The following is a 19,772-nucleotide window of genomic DNA, read 5'->3' as shown; positions in this document are numbered from 1 at the left end:
CATCTGCTTCATTAGAACTGATTCAAATGCATTCTTTTTAATAGCTGAGTAATATTTCATTGTGTATATGTACCACAGCTTTCTTATCCATTCATCTGCTGCTGGACATCTAGATTGCTTACATGTCCTAGCTATTGTAAACAATGCTGCGATGAGCATTGGGGTACATGTGTCTCTTTCAATTCTGGTTTCCTTGGTGTATATGCCCAGCAGTTGGATTCCTGGGTCATATGGAAGTTCTATTTCCAGTTTTTTACGGAATCTCCACACTGTTCTCCATAGTGGCTGTACTAGTTTGCATTCCCACCAACAGTGCAAGAGGGTTCCTTTTTGTTCACACCATCTCCAGCATTTATTGCTTATAGACTTTTGGATAGCAGCCATTCTGACTGGCATGAGATGGTACCTTATTGTGGTTTTGATTTGCATTTCTCTGATAATGAGTGATGTTGAGCATATTTTAATGTGTTAGTTAGCCATCTGTATGTCTTCTTTGGAGAAATGTCTGTTAGTTCTTTGGCTCATTTTTTGGTTGGGTCATTTATTTTCCTGGAATTGAGCTTCATGAGCTACTTATATATTTTTGAGATTAATTCTTTGTCAGTTGCTTCATTTGCTATTATTTTCTCCCATTCTGAAGGCTCTTTTTACCTTGCTTATAGCTTACTTCATTGTGCAAAAGCTTTTAAGTTTAATTAGGTCCCATTTGTTTATTTTTGCTTTTATTTCCATTACTCTGGGAGGTGGGTCATAGAGGATCTTGCTGCGATTTATCTCAGAGAGTGTTTTGCCTATGTTTTCCTCTAGTTTTATAGTTTCTGATTGTCTTTTTTTTCCAAAGACATTTATTCAGCGTCATGATCAGACTATTACATTTAGCAATCAACAGCATGGGTGCAAAAAAAAAAAAAATCTACATTAAAACCCTTTGTTGGAATGCTTTACACTTTCCACAGAACAGAAACTAAAATAACCTGTTACATAATTAGTCACAAGTACAGTCCTCGAGTTTTTTTGCTCATACACATGAGTATTGTCTAAAACATGTCTTCTCTGTAGCAGCTAGGCCCTGCCATCACTGTGCTTGGCTGAGTTCACAAATCTGTGGTAACCTGTAGCTTCCATGTCACTTCTCTGGCTCTCCTCTCCTGCTAAGCTTTGTTTCCTGGCAGTAATTAAAACCTCCTGCCACTGCCATAGCTACTGCTGCTGCTGGAGCCACCATAGCCACCTTGGTTTCATGGTTTGGCAAAGTATTGGCCTCCATCACCATAGGGGCCAGAACTTCTGCCTCCAAAGTTTCCTCCTTTCATGGGTCCAAAATTTGAGGATTGATTGTTGTAATTGCCAAAATCATTGTAGCTTCCGCCACCTCCAAAATTGCTTCCGTCATTACCAAATCCATTATATCCATCCCCGCTGCCACCATATCTGCCACCACCACGGCTGCCAGCAAAGCCACCTCGACCACTGAAGTTTCCTCCACGACCAAAGTTGTCATTCCCACCAAAACCACCTCCACGACCGCCATCAAAGTTTCCAGAACCACTTCGACCTCTCTGGCTGGATGAAGCACTAGCCATCTCTTGCTTAGACAGGGCTTTTCTCACTTCACAGTTGTGGCCATTCCCAGTGTGGTATTTCTGAAAGACAATCTTGTCTACGGAGTCATGGTCATCAAAGGTTACAAAAGCAAAGCCTCTCTTTTTGCCACTGCCTCGGTCAGTCATGATTTCAATTACTTCAATTTTTCTATACTGTTCAAAATAATCTCTCAGGTGATGTTCTTCAGTGTCTTCTTTAATGCCACCAACAAAAATCTTTTTCACAGTTAAGTGGGCACCAGGTCTTTGAGAATCTTCTCTTGAGACGGCCCTCTTTGGTTCCACAACTCTTCCGTCCACCTTCTGTGGCCTTGCATTCATGGCCGCATCCACCTCCTCCACCGTGGTGTATGTGACAAACCCAAAGCCTCTGGAGAGCTTGGTGTTTGGATCCCTCATTACCACACAGTCTGTGAGCGTTCCCCATTGCTCAAAATGGCTCCTCAGACTCTCATCGGTTGTTTCAAAGCTCAATCCTCCGATGAAGAGCTTCCGCAGCTGTTCCGGCTCTTTGGGAGACTCTGATTTAGACATGATGGCAGTGGAGGTGGGGAAGACTTCAACGATGCTTTCTCGGTGGCGTCCACGGGCAGAAAGTTGGTTGTCTTTTTAATTATAATGTATCTTGGTGTTTTGCTCTGGATTCATGTTATGTGAAACACTCTCCACTTCCTAGATTCTAGTGTCTGTTTCCTTTTCCAGGTTAGGGAGGTTTTCACCTATGATGTCTTCAGTTATATTCTCATCCCCCTCCCTCTCTCTCTTCTCCTCTAGGACCCCTATACTACACTGAAAATATGTGTCAGCTTAATGGTATAGGGTCTCTCAAATTGTCTTCAACCTTTTGGGTAGGGACAGATCTTGGCACTGAAGAGTCCATGTGGCAGCTGCCAAGAGTGTTCATGTGGTTCAAAGTTCCTCAATATGGTTGCCACCCAGAATCTGTGTCTCTAGGGTGATCTACAATCACCACCTCGCCTCTGCAGGAGACTCCAAAATTAGCCAGTAGGACTGGCCCAGGCTCCTATCAAATTGCTGCTTTTTCTCTGGGTCCTCATGCGAGTGAAATTTTATGTGTGCGGTTTGAGACTGAGTCTCTATTTCCCAAAGTTCTGTGGGATTCCTGAAACTATGCCCTATTGGCCTTCAAAGTTAGATGCTCTGGGGCTCATCTTTCTGGTATTGGAGTCCTGTGTTCAAGAGCCTGAAGTGGGGCTCAGAACTCTCGCTCCTGCAGGAGAACCTCTACAATATGATTATTCTCCAGTTTGAGGGTTCCCTCACTCAGGGTGTATGGGATCTGATGATATTGTGATTTTGCCCGTCCTACCAATCTCCTTGTCATTCCCTCCTTATGTCTTTAATTATAGAAGATCTATTCTGGTATTTTCCCATCTTTTCCATTGATTGTTTCTCTGCAAGTAGTTTTGGTTTGGTGTGCTCATAAGTGGAAGAAAGCTCAGATCAGATCAGTCGCTCAGTCGTGTCCGACTCTTGAGCTCAGGGTCTTTCTAAAATTCCATCTTGGCTGTTCTCGAAAGTTATTTCTTAACTAAGCTTTCAAGAAATTGGTGTCAGGTTCTCAAATGACATATCAGTGTGTCCATAGAATTTAAGGCTGTATTTAAGTCTAATTTGAGAAAATCTGGGCAACAATGCATGAATTCTGCCTGTCTCCTCCCTTGTTTCCTTTCTTGCTTTGTTTGATTAATATTTTGTAAATGATAAGTTCTAAAGTTTATCTCGACCCTTCTTCATGAATGTAAAGTGCTGGTGTCAATTTTTTTTTTAATTTTATTTTTAAACTTTACAATATTGTATTAGTTTTGCCAAATATCGAAATGAATCCGCCACAGGTATACCCGCATTCCCCATCCTGACCGACCTCCCTCCTCCCTCCCCTACCCTCCCTCTGGGTCATCCCAGTGAACCAGCCCCAAGCATCCAGTACCGTGCATCGAACCTGGACTGGCGACTTGTTTCATACATGATATTATACATGTTTCAATGCTATTTTCCCAAATCTCCCCACCCTCTACCTCTCCCACAGAGTCCATAAGACTGATCTATACATTGGTGTCTCTTTTGCAGTCTCGTACACAGGGTTATTGTTACCATCTTTCTAAATTCCATATATATGCGTTAGTATACTGTATTGGTGTTTTTCTTTCTGGCTTACTTCACTCTGTATAATAGGTTCCAGTTTCATCCATCTCATTAGAACTGATTCAAATGTATTCTTTTTAATGGCTGAGTAATACTCCATTGTGTATATGTACCACTGCTTTCTTATCCATTCATCTGCTGATGGGCATCTAGGTTTCTTCCATGTCCTGGCTATTATAAACAGTGCTGCGATGAACATTGGGGTACACGTGTCTCTTTCCCTTCTGGTTTCCTCAGTGTGTATGCCCAGCAGTGGGATTGCTGGATCATAAGGCAGTTCTATTTCCAGTTTTTTAAGGAATCTCCACACTGTTCTCCAGAGTGGCTGTACTAGTTTGCATTCCCACCAACAGTGTAAGAGAGTTCCCTTTTCTCCACACCCTCTCCAGCATTTATTGCTTGTAGACTTTTGGATCGCAGCCATTCTGACTGGCGTGAAATGGTACCTCATAGTGGTTTTGATTTGCATTTCTCTGATAATGAGTGATGTTGAGCATCTTTTCATGTGTTTGTTAGCCATCTGTATGTCTTCTTTGGAGAAATGTCTATTTAGTTCTTTGGCCCATTTTTTGATTGGGTCATTTATTTTTCTGGAGTTGAGCTGTAGGAGTTGCTTGTATATTTTTGAGATTAGTTGTTTGTCAGTTGCTTCATTTGCTGTTATTTTCTCCCATTCTGAAGGCTGCCTTTTCACCTTGCTAATAGTTTCCTTTGTTGTGCAGAAGCTTTTAAGTTTAATTAGGTCCCATTTGTTCATTTTTGCTTTTATTTCCAATATTCTGGGAGGTGGGTCATAGAGGATCATGCTGTGATGTATGTCAGAGAGTGTTTTGCCTATGTTCTCCTCTAGGAGTTTTATAGTTTCTGGTCTTACGTTGAGATCTTTAATCCATTTTGAGTTTATTTTTGTGTAAGGTGTTACAAAGTGTTCTAGTTTCATTCTTTTACAAGTGGTTGACCAGTTTTCCCAGCACCGCTTGTTAAAGAGATTGTCTTTAATCCATTGTATATTCTTGCCTCCTTTGTCAAAGATAAGGTGTCCATAGGTGCGTGGATTTATCTCTGGGCTTTCTATTTTGTTCCATTGATCAATATCTCTGTCTTTGTGCCAGTACCATACTGTCTTGATAATGTGGCTTTGTAATAGAGTCTGAAGTCAGGTAGGTTGATTCCTCCAGTTCCATTCTTCTTTCTCAAGATCGCTTTGGCTATTCGAGGTTTTTTGTATTTCCATACAAATTGTGAAATTATTTGTTCTAGCTCTGTGAAGAATACCGTTGGTAGCTTGATAGGGATTGCATTGAATCTATAAATTGCTTTGGGTAGTATACTCATTTTCACTATATTGATTCTTCCAATCCATGAACACAGTATATTTCTCCACCTATTAGTGTCCTCTTTGATTTCTTTCACCAGTGTTTTATAGTTTTCTATATATAGGTCTTTAGTTTCTTTAGGTAGATATATTCCTAAGTATTTTATTCTTTCCATTGCATTGGTGAATGGAATTGTTTCCTTAATTTCTCTTTCAGTTTTCTCATTATTAGTGTATAGGAATGCAAGGGATTTTTGTGTGTTGATTTTATATCCTGCAACTTTACTATAATCATTGATTAGTTCTAGTAATTTTCTGGTGGAGTCTTTAGGGTTTTCTATGTAAAGGATCATGTCATCTGCAAACAGTGAGAGTTTTACTTCTTCTTTTCCAATTTGGATTCCTTTTGTTTCTTTTTCTGCTCTGATTGCTGTGGCCAAAACTTCCAAAACTATGTTGAATAGTAATGGTGAAAGTGGGCACCCTTGTCTTGTTCCTGACTTTAGAGGAAATGCTTTCAATTTTTCACCATTGAGGATAATGTTTGCTGTGGGTTTGTCATATATAGCTTTTATTATGTTGAGGTATGTTCCTTCTATTCCTGCTTTCTGGAGAGTTTTTATCATAAATGGATGTTGAATTTTGTCAAAGGCTTTCTCTGCATCTATTGAGATAATCATATGGTTTTTGTTTTTCAATTTGTTAATGTGGTGTATTACATTGATTGATTTGCGGATATTGAAGAATCCTTGCATCCTTGGGATAAAGCCCACTTGATCATGGTGTATGATCTTTTTAATGTGTTGTTGGATTCTGATTGCTAGAATTTTGTTAAGGATTTTTGCATCTATGTTCATCAGTGATATTGGCCTGTAGTTTTCTTTTTTTGTGGGATCTTTGTCAGGTTTTGGTATTAGGGTGATGGTGGCCTCATAGAATGAGTTTGGAAGTTTACCTTCCTCTGCAATTTTCTGGAAGAGTTTGAGCAGGATAGGTGTTAGCTCTTCTCTAAATTTTTGGTAGAATTCAGCTGTGAAGCCGTCTGGACCTGGGCTTTTGTTTGCTGGAAGATTTTTAATTACAGTTTCAATTTCCGTGCTTGTGATGGGTCTGTTAAGATTTTCTATTTCTTCCTGGTCCAGTTTTGGAAAGTTGTACTTTTCTAAGAATTTGTCCATTTCTTCCATGTTGTCCATTTTATTGGCATATAATTGTTGATAGTAGTCTCTTATGATCCTTTGTATTTCTGTGTTGTCTGTTGTGATCTCTCCATTTTCATTTCTAATTTTATTGATTTGATTTTTCTCCCTTTGTTTCTTGATGAGTCTGGCTAATGGTTTCTCAATTTTATTTATCCTTTCAAAGAACCAGTTTTTGGCTTTGTTGAGTTTTTCTATGGTCTCTTTTGTTTCTTTTGCATTTATTTCTGCCCTAATTTTTAAGATTTCTTTCCTTCTACTAACCCTGGGGTTCTTCATTTCTTCCTTTTCTAGTTGCTTTAGGTGTAGGGTTAGGTTATTTATTTGACTTTTTTCTTGTTTCTTGAGGTATGCCTGTATTGCTATGAACTTTCCCCTTAGGACTGTTTTAAAGTGTCCCACAAGTTTTGAGTTGTTGTGTTTTCATTTTCATTAGTTTCTATGCAAATTTTGATTTCTTTTTTGATTTCTTCTGTGATTTGTTGGTTATTCAGCAGGGCGTTGTTCATCCTCCATATGTTTGAATTTTTAATAGTTTTTCTCCTGTAATTGAGATCTAATCTTACTGCATTGTGGTCAGAAAATATGCTTGGAATGATTTCTATTTTTTTGAATTTACCAAGGCTAGATTTATGGCCCAGGATGTGATCTATCCTGGAGAAGGTTCCATGTGCACTTGAGAAAAAGGTGTAATTCATTGTTTTGGGATGAAATGTCCTATAGATATCAATTAGGTCTAACTGCTGTATTGTATCATTTAACGTTTGTGTTTCCTTGTTAATTTTCTGTTTAGTTGATCTATCCATAGGTGTGAGTGGGGTATTAAAGTCTCCCACTATTATTGTGTTATTGTTAATTTCTCCTTTCATACTTGTTAGCATTTGTCTTACATATTGCAGCGCTCCTGTGTTGGGTGCATATATATTTATAATTGTTATATCTTCTTCTTGGATTGATCCTTTGATCGTTAGGTAGTGACCATCTTTGTCTCTTTTCACAGCGTTTGTTTTAAAGTCTATTTTATCTGATATAAGTATTGCTACTCCTGCTTTCTTTTGGTCCCTATTTGCATGGAAAATCTTTTTCCAGCCCTTCACTTTCAGTCTGTATGTATCCCCTGTTTTGAGGTGGGTCTCTTGTAGACAACATATGTAGGGGTCTTGTTTTTGTATCCATTCAGCCAGTCTTTGTCTTTTGGTTGGGGCATTCAACCCATTTACATTTAAGGTAATTACTGATAAGTATGATCCCGTTGCCATTTACTTTATTGTTTTGGGTTCGAATTTATACACTGTTTTTGTGTTTCCTGTCTAGAGAATATCCTTTAGTATTTGTTGTAGAGCTGGTTTGGTGGTGCTGAATTCTCTCAACTTTTGCTTGTCTGAGAAGCTTTTGATTTCTCCTTCATATTTGAATGAGATCCTTGCTGGGTACAATAATCTGGGCTGTAGGTTATTTTCTTTCATCACTTTAAGTATGTCTTGCCATTCCCTCCTGGCTTAAAGAGTTTCTATTGAAAGATCAGCTGTTATCCTTATGGGAATTCTCTTGTGTGTTATTTGTTGTTTTTCCCTTGCTGCTTTTAATATTTGTTCTCTGTGTTTGATCTTTGTTAATTTGATTAATATGTGTCTTGGGGTGTTTTGCCTTGGGTTTATCCTGTTTGGGACTCTCTGGGTTTCTTGGACTTGGGTGATTATTTCCTTCCCCATTTTAGGGAAGTTTTCAACTATTATCTCCTCAAGTATTTTCTCATGGTCTTTCTTTTTGTCTTCTTCTTCTGGGACCCCTATGATTCGAATGTTGTAGTGTTTAATATTGTCCTGGAGGTCTCTGAGATTGTCCTCATTTCTTTTAATTCGTTTTTCTTTTATCCTCTCTGATTCATTTATTTCTACCATTCTATCTTCTAATTCACTAATCCTATCTTCTGCCTCTGTTATTCTACTATTTGTTGCCTCCAGAGTGTCTTTAATTTCATTTATTGCATTATTCATTTTATATTTACTCTCTTTTATTTCTTCTAGGTCCTTGTTAAACCTTTCTTGCATCTTCTCGATCTTAGTCTCCAAGCTATTTATCTGTGATTCCATTTTGATTTCAGGATTTTGGATCAATTTCACTATCATTATTCGGAATTCTTTATCAGGTAGATTCCCTATCTCTTCCTCTTTTGTTTGGTTTGGCGGGCTTTTATCCTCTTCCATTATCTGCTGGGTATTCCTCTGTCTCTTCATCTTGTTTAAATTGCTGAGTTTGGGGTGTCCTTTCTGTATTCTGGCAGTTTGTAGAGTTCTCTTTATTGTGGAGTTCTCTTTATTGTGGCATTTCCTCGCTCTGTGTGGGTTTGTACAGGTGGCTTGTCAAGGTTTCTTGGTTAGGGAAGCTTGTGTCAGTGTTCTGGTGAGTGGAGCTGTAGTTCTTGTCTCTGGAGTGCAATGAAATGTCCAGTAATGAGTTATGGGATGTCTATGGTTTTGGGGTGACTTTGGGCTGCCTGTATCTTGGAGCTCAGGGCTGTGTTCCTTGCTGCTGGAGAATTTGCTTGGTATGTCTTGCCCTGAAACTTGTTTCACCCAGAGAGTTTTACAGCGTTATATGGAGAAGAGAAGAGTGAGGAGGGAGTTAGAGGTGACCCGAATGAGATGAGGTGGAGTCAGTAGAGGAGAGAGTGGGCTCTTCAGTAATCTCTTCCTTATGTGCACTCCACAACTGGACCGCTCAGAGTTGTTCACAGAGTTATACAGAGAAGAGAAGAAGGTGGCATAGGTGGCCAGGAGGATAAATGGGGGGAATGAAAAGGAGGGAGACAGATCCAGCCAGTAATCAGTTCCCTAAGTGTTCTCCACCATCTGGAACACACAGAAATTCACAGAGTTGGGTACAGTAGCGAGGGGTTAGGGAGGAGACACAGGCGACCTAGTGGAGAAAAAGGAGAGTCCAAAGGGAGAGAGAGCAGTCAAGCCAGTAATCTCGCTCCCTAGTGAAAAATGGGTACTGAAGATTGGGTTCTTAAAGGTACAAAATTGGTATCAAATACATAAAAGCAAAAATTAAAAATCTAGAGTAGAGTTTGGAATTTCAAAAATACGATGTTAAAGAAAAGACGAAGGAAAAGAAAGAGAGAAAAAATGAACAAACAAAAACAAACAAGGTCGCAAAAATTATAAAGAAAATATAGGTACAAAATTGATAACTAATATCAAAAAGCAAAAGTTAAAAATCTAGAGTAGAGTTTGGAATTTCAAAAATACAATGTTAAAAAAAGAAGAAGAAAAAAGAAAGAGAGAAAAAAACAAACAAGAACAAACAAGGTCGCATAAATTATATTAAAAAAAATTACAGGTACAAAATTGATAACAGATACCAAAAAGCATAAATTAAAAATCTAGAATAGAGTTTGGAATTTCAGATATACAATGTTATTTAAAAGAAGAAGAGAAAGAAACAGAGAAAAATAAAAAATAAAAAAGGGTCACAGAAATTATATAAAAACAAAAACAAAACAAAACTCTAGGTACAAAATTGATAACAAATACTAAAAAGCTAAAATTAAAAATCTAGAGTAGAGTTTGGAATTTCAAAAAATACAATGTTAAAGAAAAGAAGGAAAAGAAAAAAAAAGGTCAAAAGATTATTAAAAAATATATATATGAAGTTTGCTTTAAAAAAAAGTGTCTTTTTTTTTTTTCAAAGTAATTGGTTATAAAAATGGAAATTAAAGGAATAATAGAGGACTTAATTTTTTTTTTTTTTAATAGGCTCACTTGTTCAGTCGCACTGAGGGGAGGTAGGGAGGGAGGCTGCAAACAAATAACACTGGCGTGTGCTCGCAGTGCCTCAGTCACACTGGGTCTGCCCCCAGTTCACGGTGCGTGTAGCCTCTCTGCCCACGCTGCTCAGGCTCTAGGCTGCTCCACCGCGAGCCATTCGCCGCCCGCCCTGGGCTGCCTGTACTTCCCAGGTCCAAGCTGCTCAGGTTCAGGCACTCGGGTAGTCCTCAGAGGCACAGACTCTCAGTTGGGCCTGCGTTTTGTGCCCTTCCCAGATCCGAGCAGCTCAGGTGATGAGGTGTTTTGAGCGCGTAATTGCTGCGACTTATCGCCTCCCCGCTGCTCGGTTATCTAGTTGTGTACAGGCACACCTTCTCAGGCAGATGTTGACCGTCCAGACCCCCAATAAGTTTTAGTTAGCAAAGAAGCCTGCTTACAGTTTTATAGATAATGTCTCTCTGGGGCTGCGATTGTCCCCTTCCGGCTCTGGCTGCCTATCACCGGAGGGGGATGGTCTGCCGCCGGCTATCTCTGTTCAGTCCTTTATTCCGTGCGCGGGCCTGGCGGTGTCATAGGTTAGGACTGGCTTTTCGCGTGGTAGATATCCCACAGTCTGGTTTGCTAGCCCAAATTATTTCGCTCAGATAGTGCTCGGGGTATTCAGGCCAGATTCTTGCGATGCAGCCCGCGCCGCGCCTCCCTGCCCAGCCCCCGCTTGCTAATGGTGTATGCAGGTGTCTGCGCTGCTTCTCTGCTGGGGGAGTTACCGTAGGGCTCGCAATGTGCGGGTTTTAATTATTTATTTTTCCTCCCTGTTATGTTGCCCTCTGTGTTTCCAAGGCTCAGCGCAGATTCGGCAGTGAGAAGGTTTCCTGGTGTTTGGAAACTTCTCTCTTTTTAAGACTCCCTTCCCGGGATGGAACTCCGTCCCTCCCTCTTTTGTCCCTTTTTTTGTCTTTTATATTTTTCCCTACCTCCTTTCGAAGACTTGGGTTGCTTTTCTGGGTGCCTGATGTCCTCTGCCGGCATTCAGAAGTTGTTTTGTGGAATTTACTCTGTGTTTAAATGTTCTTTTGATGAATTTGTGGGGGAGAAAGTGTTCTCCCCATCCTACTCCTCCGCCATCTTAGCTCCTCCCTCGCTGGTGTCAATTTTAGGACAAAATGTGAAGTACAGTTTATGGTTAATAGAAGTGAAATTGAAAATGAAAGTAGGGCAGGATTACTTTGAAATAGGTCTAATGCTTGGAATCCAGCTTCTTATTTTGATAAAAAAATGTACTGTTTATGTGGGAAACAAACCAAAACCTTGATACCAGGGACAATTGAAACTTTTTGTAAATTGCATATAATATCAAGGTAAACGATGGTGAATTCTTTAAGTTTATAACCTGAAGAAAGTTCATTTTCCCACCTCTCTTTTAGAGTGTTTCTTTTGAGATATTTGGGCAAATGTACTTTCTCTATTTTTATAACTATGTTTCATGTGTACATCACTATAATTTGACATCGGTATATAGAAATAAATGATCACTACCACAAATACACTTGTCATTCATCACTATACAGTTGATTCTCTTCACCAATTTTGTCTGCCCCCGGCACCGTTTCCTCTTGTAATTGCCAATTGTTCACTGAATCTATGGGTTCATTTTGTTTTACTTTGTTTGCTTATTTGCCTTTTCTTTTTTGTCTCCTCATACGAGTGAAATAATATGGTATTTGTCTTTCTCCACTTGATCTGTTTCATTCAGCATAATAGTGTCAAGGTCCATCAGTGTTGCAAATGTCAGAATTTCATTCTATTTTATGGCTGACTAGTATTTATTGTATTTATATATAAAACATCTTTTTTGTCCATTTATTCATTGACAGGCACTTAGGTTGTTTCCATATCTTGACTATTGCCAATGAAACTGCAAAGAATATAAGGGTGCCTGTATCCTTTTGAGGTAGTCCCTGGTGGCTCAGATGATAAAGAGTCTGCCCGTAATGTGGGAGGTCTGAGTCAATCCCTGGGTCCAGAAGATCCCCTGGAGAAGGAAATGGCAGCCCACTCCAGTATTCTTGCCTGGAAAATCCCATGGATGGAGGAGCCTGACAGGCTACAGTCCATAGGATCAAAGAGTGATCACACGACTGTGTGACTACACTTTTATACCCTTTTGAATTACTTTTCCTATTCTTCGGGTAAATAACCAGAAGTGGAATAGCTGGGATATATGGGATAATGCTTAGGATCCTTCAAGCTAGGATTCAACAGTACATGAACTGAGAACTTCCAGATGTACAGATTTAGAAAAGGCAGAGGAACCAGAGATCAAATTGCCAACATCTGTTGGATCATAGAAAAAGCAAGGGAATTCCAAAAAAAAAAAAAATGTACTTTTGCTTCACTGACTACCCTAAAGCCTTTGAGTGTGTGGATCACAATAAACAATAAAGTGTGTGGAAAATCCTTAAAAAAAATGGGAATACCAGACCACCTTATCTGCCTCCTGAGAAACCTGTATGCAGGTAAAGAAGCAACAGTTAGAACCAAGCATGGAGCAATGGAGTGGTTCAAAACTGGGAAAGGAGTACATCAAGGCTGCATATTGTCACCCTGCTTATTTAACATACATGCCGAGTACATCATATGAAATGCTGGGTTGAATGACTCACAAGCTGGAATCAAGATTGCTGGGAGAAATATCAATAACCTCTGATATGTGAATGACACCACTCTAATGGCAGAAAGCAAAGAGGAACTAAAGAACCTCTTGATGAAGGTGAAAGAGGAGAGTGAAAAAGCTGGCTTAAAACTCAATATTCAGAAAATGAAGATCATGGCATCTGGTCCCATCTCTTTATGGCAAATAGATGGAGAAAACATGGACAGGCTTATTTTCTTGGGCTTCAAAATTAGTGTAGACAGTGACTGCAGCCATGAAATTAAAAGATGCTTGCTCCTTGGAAGGAAAGCTATGACCAACCTAGACAGCATTTTATAAAGCAGAGACATCACTTTGCAAAAAAAGGTACATATAGCCAAAGCTATGGTTTTTCCAGTAGTCAAGTACAGATGTGAGAGTTGGACCCTAAAGAAGGCTGAACACCAAAGAATTGATGCTTTCAAATTGTGGTGCTGGAGAAGACTGTTGAGAGTCCCTTGGACAGCATGGAGATCAAACCAGTCAATCCTAAAGGAAATCAATCCTGAACATTCATTGGAAGGACTGATGCTGAAACTGAAGCTCCAATACATTGGCCACATGATGCGAAGAACCAACTCACTCTGGAAAAGACCCTGGGAAAGACTGAAGGAAGGAGGAGAAAGGGGCGACAGAGGATGAGATGGTTGGATGGCATCACAGACTCAATGGACATGAGTTTGAGAAAACTTTGGGTGATAGTAAAAGACAGGGAAGCCTGGCAAGCTGCAGTTCATGGGGTTGCAAAGAGTTGGACATGACTGAGTGACTGAACAACAACAATGGTAGTTTTATTTTCAGGCTCCCTGACATCTTGGTGGCTTAACCTATGTTCAGTTCTGGCTGTAATCATTTCTTCTCAGGGAGCTGAGATGTAAAATTATTCTTTCCAATGAGGGCAATTAACCTAACAATAGATTACTCAGCTTCCAACTTAGCATGAGTTGAACACTATGAAGCAAGGCTCAGAAAGTTCAGCATGTAATAGCAAATTCTGCAGTTTTCATCATCTTATGGGAAAACAAGATCCCATTGATCTTAAGTAAACATGCTCTGTACTGGCTAAAAAATGCAATGGAAAGGACTTATTTGCTTTGATATATAAATGAAACCATTTTATCCTTTCTAGTCGTGTGTGTGTGTGTGTGTTAGTCAGTCATGTCTGACTCTTTGTGATCCCATGGGATTGTAGCCCACCAGGCTTTTCTGTCCATGGAATTCTCCAGGCAAAAATACTGGAATGGGTATCCATTCATTTCTCCAGAGGACCATCCTGACCCAGAGATCGAATCCAGGTCTCCTGTATTGTGGGCAGATTCTTTACCATCTGATTACAGTCTACCTATATGCATGTTCTAGTGTTATTTGCTTAGTTGTGTCTGACTCCTTGCAACCCCATGGACTGTGGCCCACCAGGCTCCTCAGTCCTTGGGATTCTCCAGGCACGGATACTGGAGTGGGTTGCCATGCCCTTCTCCAGGGGATCTTCCCGACCCAGGGATTGAACCCAGGTCTCTGTCATTGGAAGCAGATTGTTTACTGTTTGAGCCATGAGGGAACCCCATGCATGTACTAGGCCTGCTTATTCAATGATATAAAAATGTCCTCTTTTTAAATTGTTATGAAGAGGAATTTCTTTAAGAGTTTTAATTCACCAGTAATATGAAGGAATGGAATTTCCCCCTACATTTCACACCTCTTTTCAGATGACCAAGGTTACTCTCTATAGAGAAATTTTGGCATGTTGATTGTGAATAACTCAATTCATAATAGGTACAAAACTGTTCTTTTATGAAAACATTTATACATAAATAATAAACACCTGAGAATCTTGAAAATTATGTATTCCATTATAACCAGCATTTCTAGCTCATTGTTAAAATTGTAGTTTATTATTTTTATACTTTTGTGTCAATAGTGAATATTTTTCAATGATTTTGAATTCCTTTATAATCATAGTAGAATCATAGAACACACCCAACTGGAAAGTGCTTTTCCTTTGAAAAAGAGAAATCATTTATTTCAAAAGAAAATTTTCTGCTAGATGATGGGTACTTTCATATATTTTCTAGGTAAGTATTAATGACATCACACAATACCTGTTGTACAGCGTGTCCAATGTACATGGATGAATTATCTTAATAAAATTGCTTACATAAAAAGGAGGCTTCAATGAGGGATTTTATTTGTCCTTTTGGTTTGGACAGAAGCCAGGGGCAAGTAATGAAGCTTCAGGTATAATAATGATGTTTGATTCTAGTGAGCAAGTAAGAGACAAATATTCAAGTCAATGGCAGATTGTAACTGAAAAAGGTATTTCCTCCATATGGTAATTAACATTAAAATATTTCAAATAATAGTGTGCTGTGTATGTTTATATGCTGACTTCAATTAATACCCATAGGGTGGTTAATAGAATGTGAATTGACCAAATCTAGAATATAACATTTTAGAAAAGGTGATTTTTGTACAGGAAGTCTTTTCTGAATTAAGAAAAAGAGTCTGTTAAGGGGCATAAGAGCCAATAGTAATAATGAAATCAGTGTTGCTCAAGACATGCGATATATTGGGAAAACTGAGCAGGTCCCAATCCTCTTGCACGAACAGGACATAAGGTAGGGAGGGGCCATGGCTCCTGCCAGCTGTGCTGTTCCAAGGCTCCCTTCTACTGCTCTTATTAACCACATCCCAGAGAAGACCAGCCCTTGATAGAACTTTAAGACCAGAGGACCTGCCATAACTGGTAACCATGGACCAGGTGTTTGCTTCATAGAGCAGGGCTTCCCCAGACTGCAGATTGGTTGTTTAAATGTTCTTGCCTGTGTTACACTCAATGCGAACACAATTAACAGAAAAAAAATCTGAGCCTGAGGAGACCAAAGGACTCTACTTGACACTTTCTTCCTAGTCCTGCTTCCTTAAGAAGCTATTTCCCATATTCTTGAAGAGAAGTCTCTTTTCCAATCTGTGTGTTAAGCTTCTGTTTTTAATTTTAATAACTGTATTTATGTTTCAATAAGTAAGAATTTCTACAAAGTATAAAAGTCACAGAGGAATGTGTCATGCAAAGTTGGTTATCCTCTCATGTCTTACATCAAATATGCAGGTCCATTCCTATTGTGCTCATGGATACCAATTTCTTCTGTATTTTCCAAAGATAGATGATAATATATGCACATATTCATTATTTTTCCATTCAGTAATATAACTATACACACTTTCTGCATCTTGAGGTTTTCTCATGTTAGCACAAATAGAGTTTCTCTTTCACTTCAGTGACTGTAGAGTATTCCTGTGTAAGTGCGTCTCAGGATTTATCTCACTACTGTATGACAGATGGACTTTAAAGTTGTTTCCTCTTCTGGAATTACAACAATCCTGCAGCAAATATACTGCTACATACGTCATTTTCAATTTGGGTAAATAAACCTGCAAGATAAATTGCTAAACGTGGACTTCTGTATCAGCAATATTTGCATTTAAATCTTTGGTACATATTTGCACCAATTTTCACTCTCCCTAGCATTTATCAGAGACCCCATTTCCTGGTACCCTTGCCAGCCTGGTACCCTTGCCTTGTCCAAACTTTTCTTTCTGGACCATCTGGGAGGTGACAGAGGTCCCTCTTAATTTTACCTTGTACATCATTTATAATCAGTAAAGTTTAACACAATTTCTCTTGTATATTTCTGCCCATTTAAAAATGTCTCTGTTGCTTTTTCCTCACTGATTTCTAAGGGATCATTATAACTTAAAGAACTGATCTCCATGACTGTATTATAGACTGCAAATGTTCTTCCTCTTCTCATTTGTTTCTTGCTTTTCTTAACACTTTTCTAGAATTAATCATAATCTTACAAGTTGTTTTCCATTTATTAAAATTAACTAATTTAATAAAAAAAATTTTTTTTTTGCATGTGAGGCCCTGGTACTCACTTTTGTAATAACTTTAAATTTTTGGTAGTCAGTTTTTATTTGTAAGCTCCTCCTGAATAAAACTATAATGATAAACATATTTTAAAATGAACTGTAGTGTTACACTACTAAAACATAAGAAGCCTTTCAAAATATACTTAGTAGGGTTTCTCAGCCCCTTTCATACGATCACTGAGAAGTTTTAGTCCCACACAAAGTGATTTATAAGCCCCAGCGAATATTGCAATTAATGTCATGCTAGCCTGGGAGCCTGGTGGGCTGCTGTCTATGGGGTCGCACAGAGTCGGACAGGACTGAAGTGACTTAGCAGCAGCAGCAGCCATATCAAGGACATTTGAAATGAAGGGCTTATTTTCAGTTGTTTCAATATCTTCTTTTAGCTAATCTATCTCTTTAGTTAGCTCCTCAGCTTCCTTTTGAAATCCTTCTGTAAGTATTTCTTTTTGCATCTGTAAAACAGGAGATTCCTCTTTTGAAAATGCCCCAGATTAGCATTCTGTACCAAACAGCTACAGGTGATATGCATGTGAATCTATTTCTCTAATACCTTAGATGCTTTTTGATATTAGTCTAATATTTGCAAACATTTGTACCAGGGAAGAGAGAATATCCAGGATTTGGAGCTTCCCATGTTCCCTCAAGACCATCTTTCTGGGCACAGAAGACTTGGGCCTAGGTCATGCCTGAAAACTACCCCAAGAAGGGGTTCCAGCCCTAAGAATACACTTTGGGAGAATATGTGAGTGAATTCTAAATATTTGTCAGTTTCACTGAGGTAGAATGACCATACATATGTCACCAAAATGGTACTCCTGACTTGCTTTAGAACTCTGTCCATCAAATTCCAGACAGACAAAGAAAGCGTTTACTCTAGGTGTGTAAAATGAATCAGGCAGATGTGGAAACAAATGTAGTAAGTTTTACAGTTTAGTATCCTGTATTTCATACTGGCACAATCTGATACCTTCAAAAGCAGATGGAACTATTCCAGGTCTCTGATGGTTGTCCCCCAAATTCTAAGGACTCTAAGACTAAGGTCCTATTCACTTGGGAACAAATGTGATGCTGTAATCACCATGAACAGCAGCCCAGGAGCCTGGGCCATGTTATTGGTCCCATTCAAACACTAACACTACAGAAGGTGCTGAGTCTTTCAGAGGTAAACCTTCAGCAAGATTCACATCTCTTTGATGTTACAGTGAATCCTACGTTTTTGTCTTTCCCTCCGGGATCTGATTTAAGGCCAAATTCCTCTCCCTTTATCCCTGAGGAGTTAGGGGTTCCCCATCAGGTCCCGCCCAGGCCCGTCTAGACTTACCTTTGGCTTGTGCTCCAGCATCGTTTCCTGCTCTCTCAGAAGGGTTTCTCTTTCCCTATCCATCTTCTTTTACAGTTGGGTGAAGTTTTCTTTGAAGCTTCTCTCTTGTGCCTCCATTTTTTGTTCCTTCTCATTCTGTTTCTCTCTTAGCATCTCTTGTTCCCTCCTGCTGCTAAGTCACTTCAGTCGTGTCCGACTCTGTGTGACCCCAAAGACGCCAGCCCATGAGGCTCCCCCGTCCCTGGGATTCTCCAGGCAAGAACACTGGAGTGGGTTGCCATTTCCTCCTCCAATGCAGGAAAGTGAAAAGTGAGAGTGAAGTCACTCAGTCGTGTCCAACTCTTAGCGACCCCATGGACTGCAGCCCACCAGGCTCCTTCGTCCATGGGATTTTCCAGGCAAGAGTACTGGAGTGGGTTGCCATTGCCTTCTCCATGTTCCCTCTTAGCTGTATCCTTTTTGGCACACTCAGCTCTTTTACAAGAGTTTTAAAGAGGGAAGAGTTATGCTGAGCTGTCACCTCCCTTGCTCAGAGATAAAGTGGCTTTAATATTGTGGGAAGGAGTCTGACTGTTCCTGCTACCACATCAGACAACATGTTTCAGCCCATGATGTAGAAGCACTGATTGGATGTACATATAACCCAAACTCCCTCGTTTATTTCCACACGTGGCAGAGAGGTTCCATGGAAGAAGAGGAAGGTCTGGTGTCAGGACGTGTTTGTTCCCACATTTGCCAAAGGGCAGCACAGGAACCACCTTCCCCTTTGAGAGCTCAGTCCTTCCTGTACCTGCCATGGCCTTGTCCCCATCTGTGAGGGCCTGGTCTGCCTGTAGGACGGCTTAGTCTGCTCTTCCCTGTGACTGCAGGAAGCTCTGGAGGACCTCGTTGGCCTGAGGAAACAACAAGGAACAAAGACTTATCAGGCAGCAAAGATGTAGTGTCTTGCTGTGGAAATTGTTGTTCAGTAAACCTACAGACTAGATCCTGTAAATTCTCCATCCTTTGTAGGCTCCCCAAATGGTTACAGACCCTAGAATTCTGTACAGGTCTACAAAGCCCCACCATCCGTTGTTCACATCTGCCATATCTGCATGTTCTTTTTCTCTTGACTAATGCTCATCTACTGTTCCTTTATTAGGGTATTGTTTATGCATACTTCAACTTGTCCTTTCTACCTCATCTTCCTGGAAGATTTCCTAAGCTATACTTTGAGTTCTGAATGGCTGCCAAGAACTCAAAGCTACCCCACCAGTAAACCACTTGCTGGCTGTGTTGTCTTAAGCAAATTCATAATTTCTCTGTACATCATAGTTCTCAATTTTGTTATGGCATGACAGCAGTACCCAATTCATTATTCTGAGGACTAAGATCATTGTCTAGGCAATATAGTGGAGTGGAAGGATCCTGAGTTCACCCTCAAAGTCTGTTTGCAAAACAACCATTGGTGAAAAACATGGAAGCTATCAGCAGAGATCTCCTATGAATGGTGATATAAAGGAGGAACCACAGTGAGATGAGTAGGAGTAGTGAAGTCTCAGTACAGTCAAATTCCACAGCCCCATGTGGGCTAGTCATGATTGAGAGGATAATTATAACCCTAAACGTTTTCCAAGGAGTGAGAATTCCTAGGTCTGTATCACCACCACCCCTCCACCACAGCCATGGATCTAGCACCTTGAAGACAATCCTCAAGAACTTTGCTGTGAAGGCCAGTGAGGCTGACTTTCAGCAGTCCCAGAGAGCTTGGGGAAATAAGAATCCCAGCT

General features: G+C 39.8%; 1 protein-coding gene across 1 annotated transcript; it reads right to left on the bottom strand.

The window, feature by feature from the left end:
* Positions 1–880: 880 nt before the first annotated feature.
* On the bottom strand, positions 881–2,160 carry LOC785445 (heterogeneous nuclear ribonucleoprotein A1-like). Its single transcript, XM_015464527.3, has one exon. The coding sequence runs from the start codon at positions 2,136–2,138 to the stop codon at positions 1,239–1,241; it is 900 nt and encodes a 299-aa protein (XP_015320013.2). The 5' UTR covers positions 2,139–2,160; the 3' UTR covers positions 881–1,238.
* Between the last annotated feature and the right edge of the window lie 17,612 nt (positions 2,161–19,772).

Source organism: Bos taurus, chromosome 3 (genome assembly GCF_002263795.3).
Source record: "Bos taurus isolate L1 Dominette 01449 registration number 42190680 breed Hereford chromosome 3, ARS-UCD2.0, whole genome shotgun sequence".
Classification (NCBI taxonomy): Eukaryota; Metazoa; Chordata; class Mammalia; order Artiodactyla; family Bovidae; genus Bos; species Bos taurus.
Note: the sequence above shows the minus strand (reverse complement) of the source record. Positions and strands in the feature narration are given on the sequence as shown.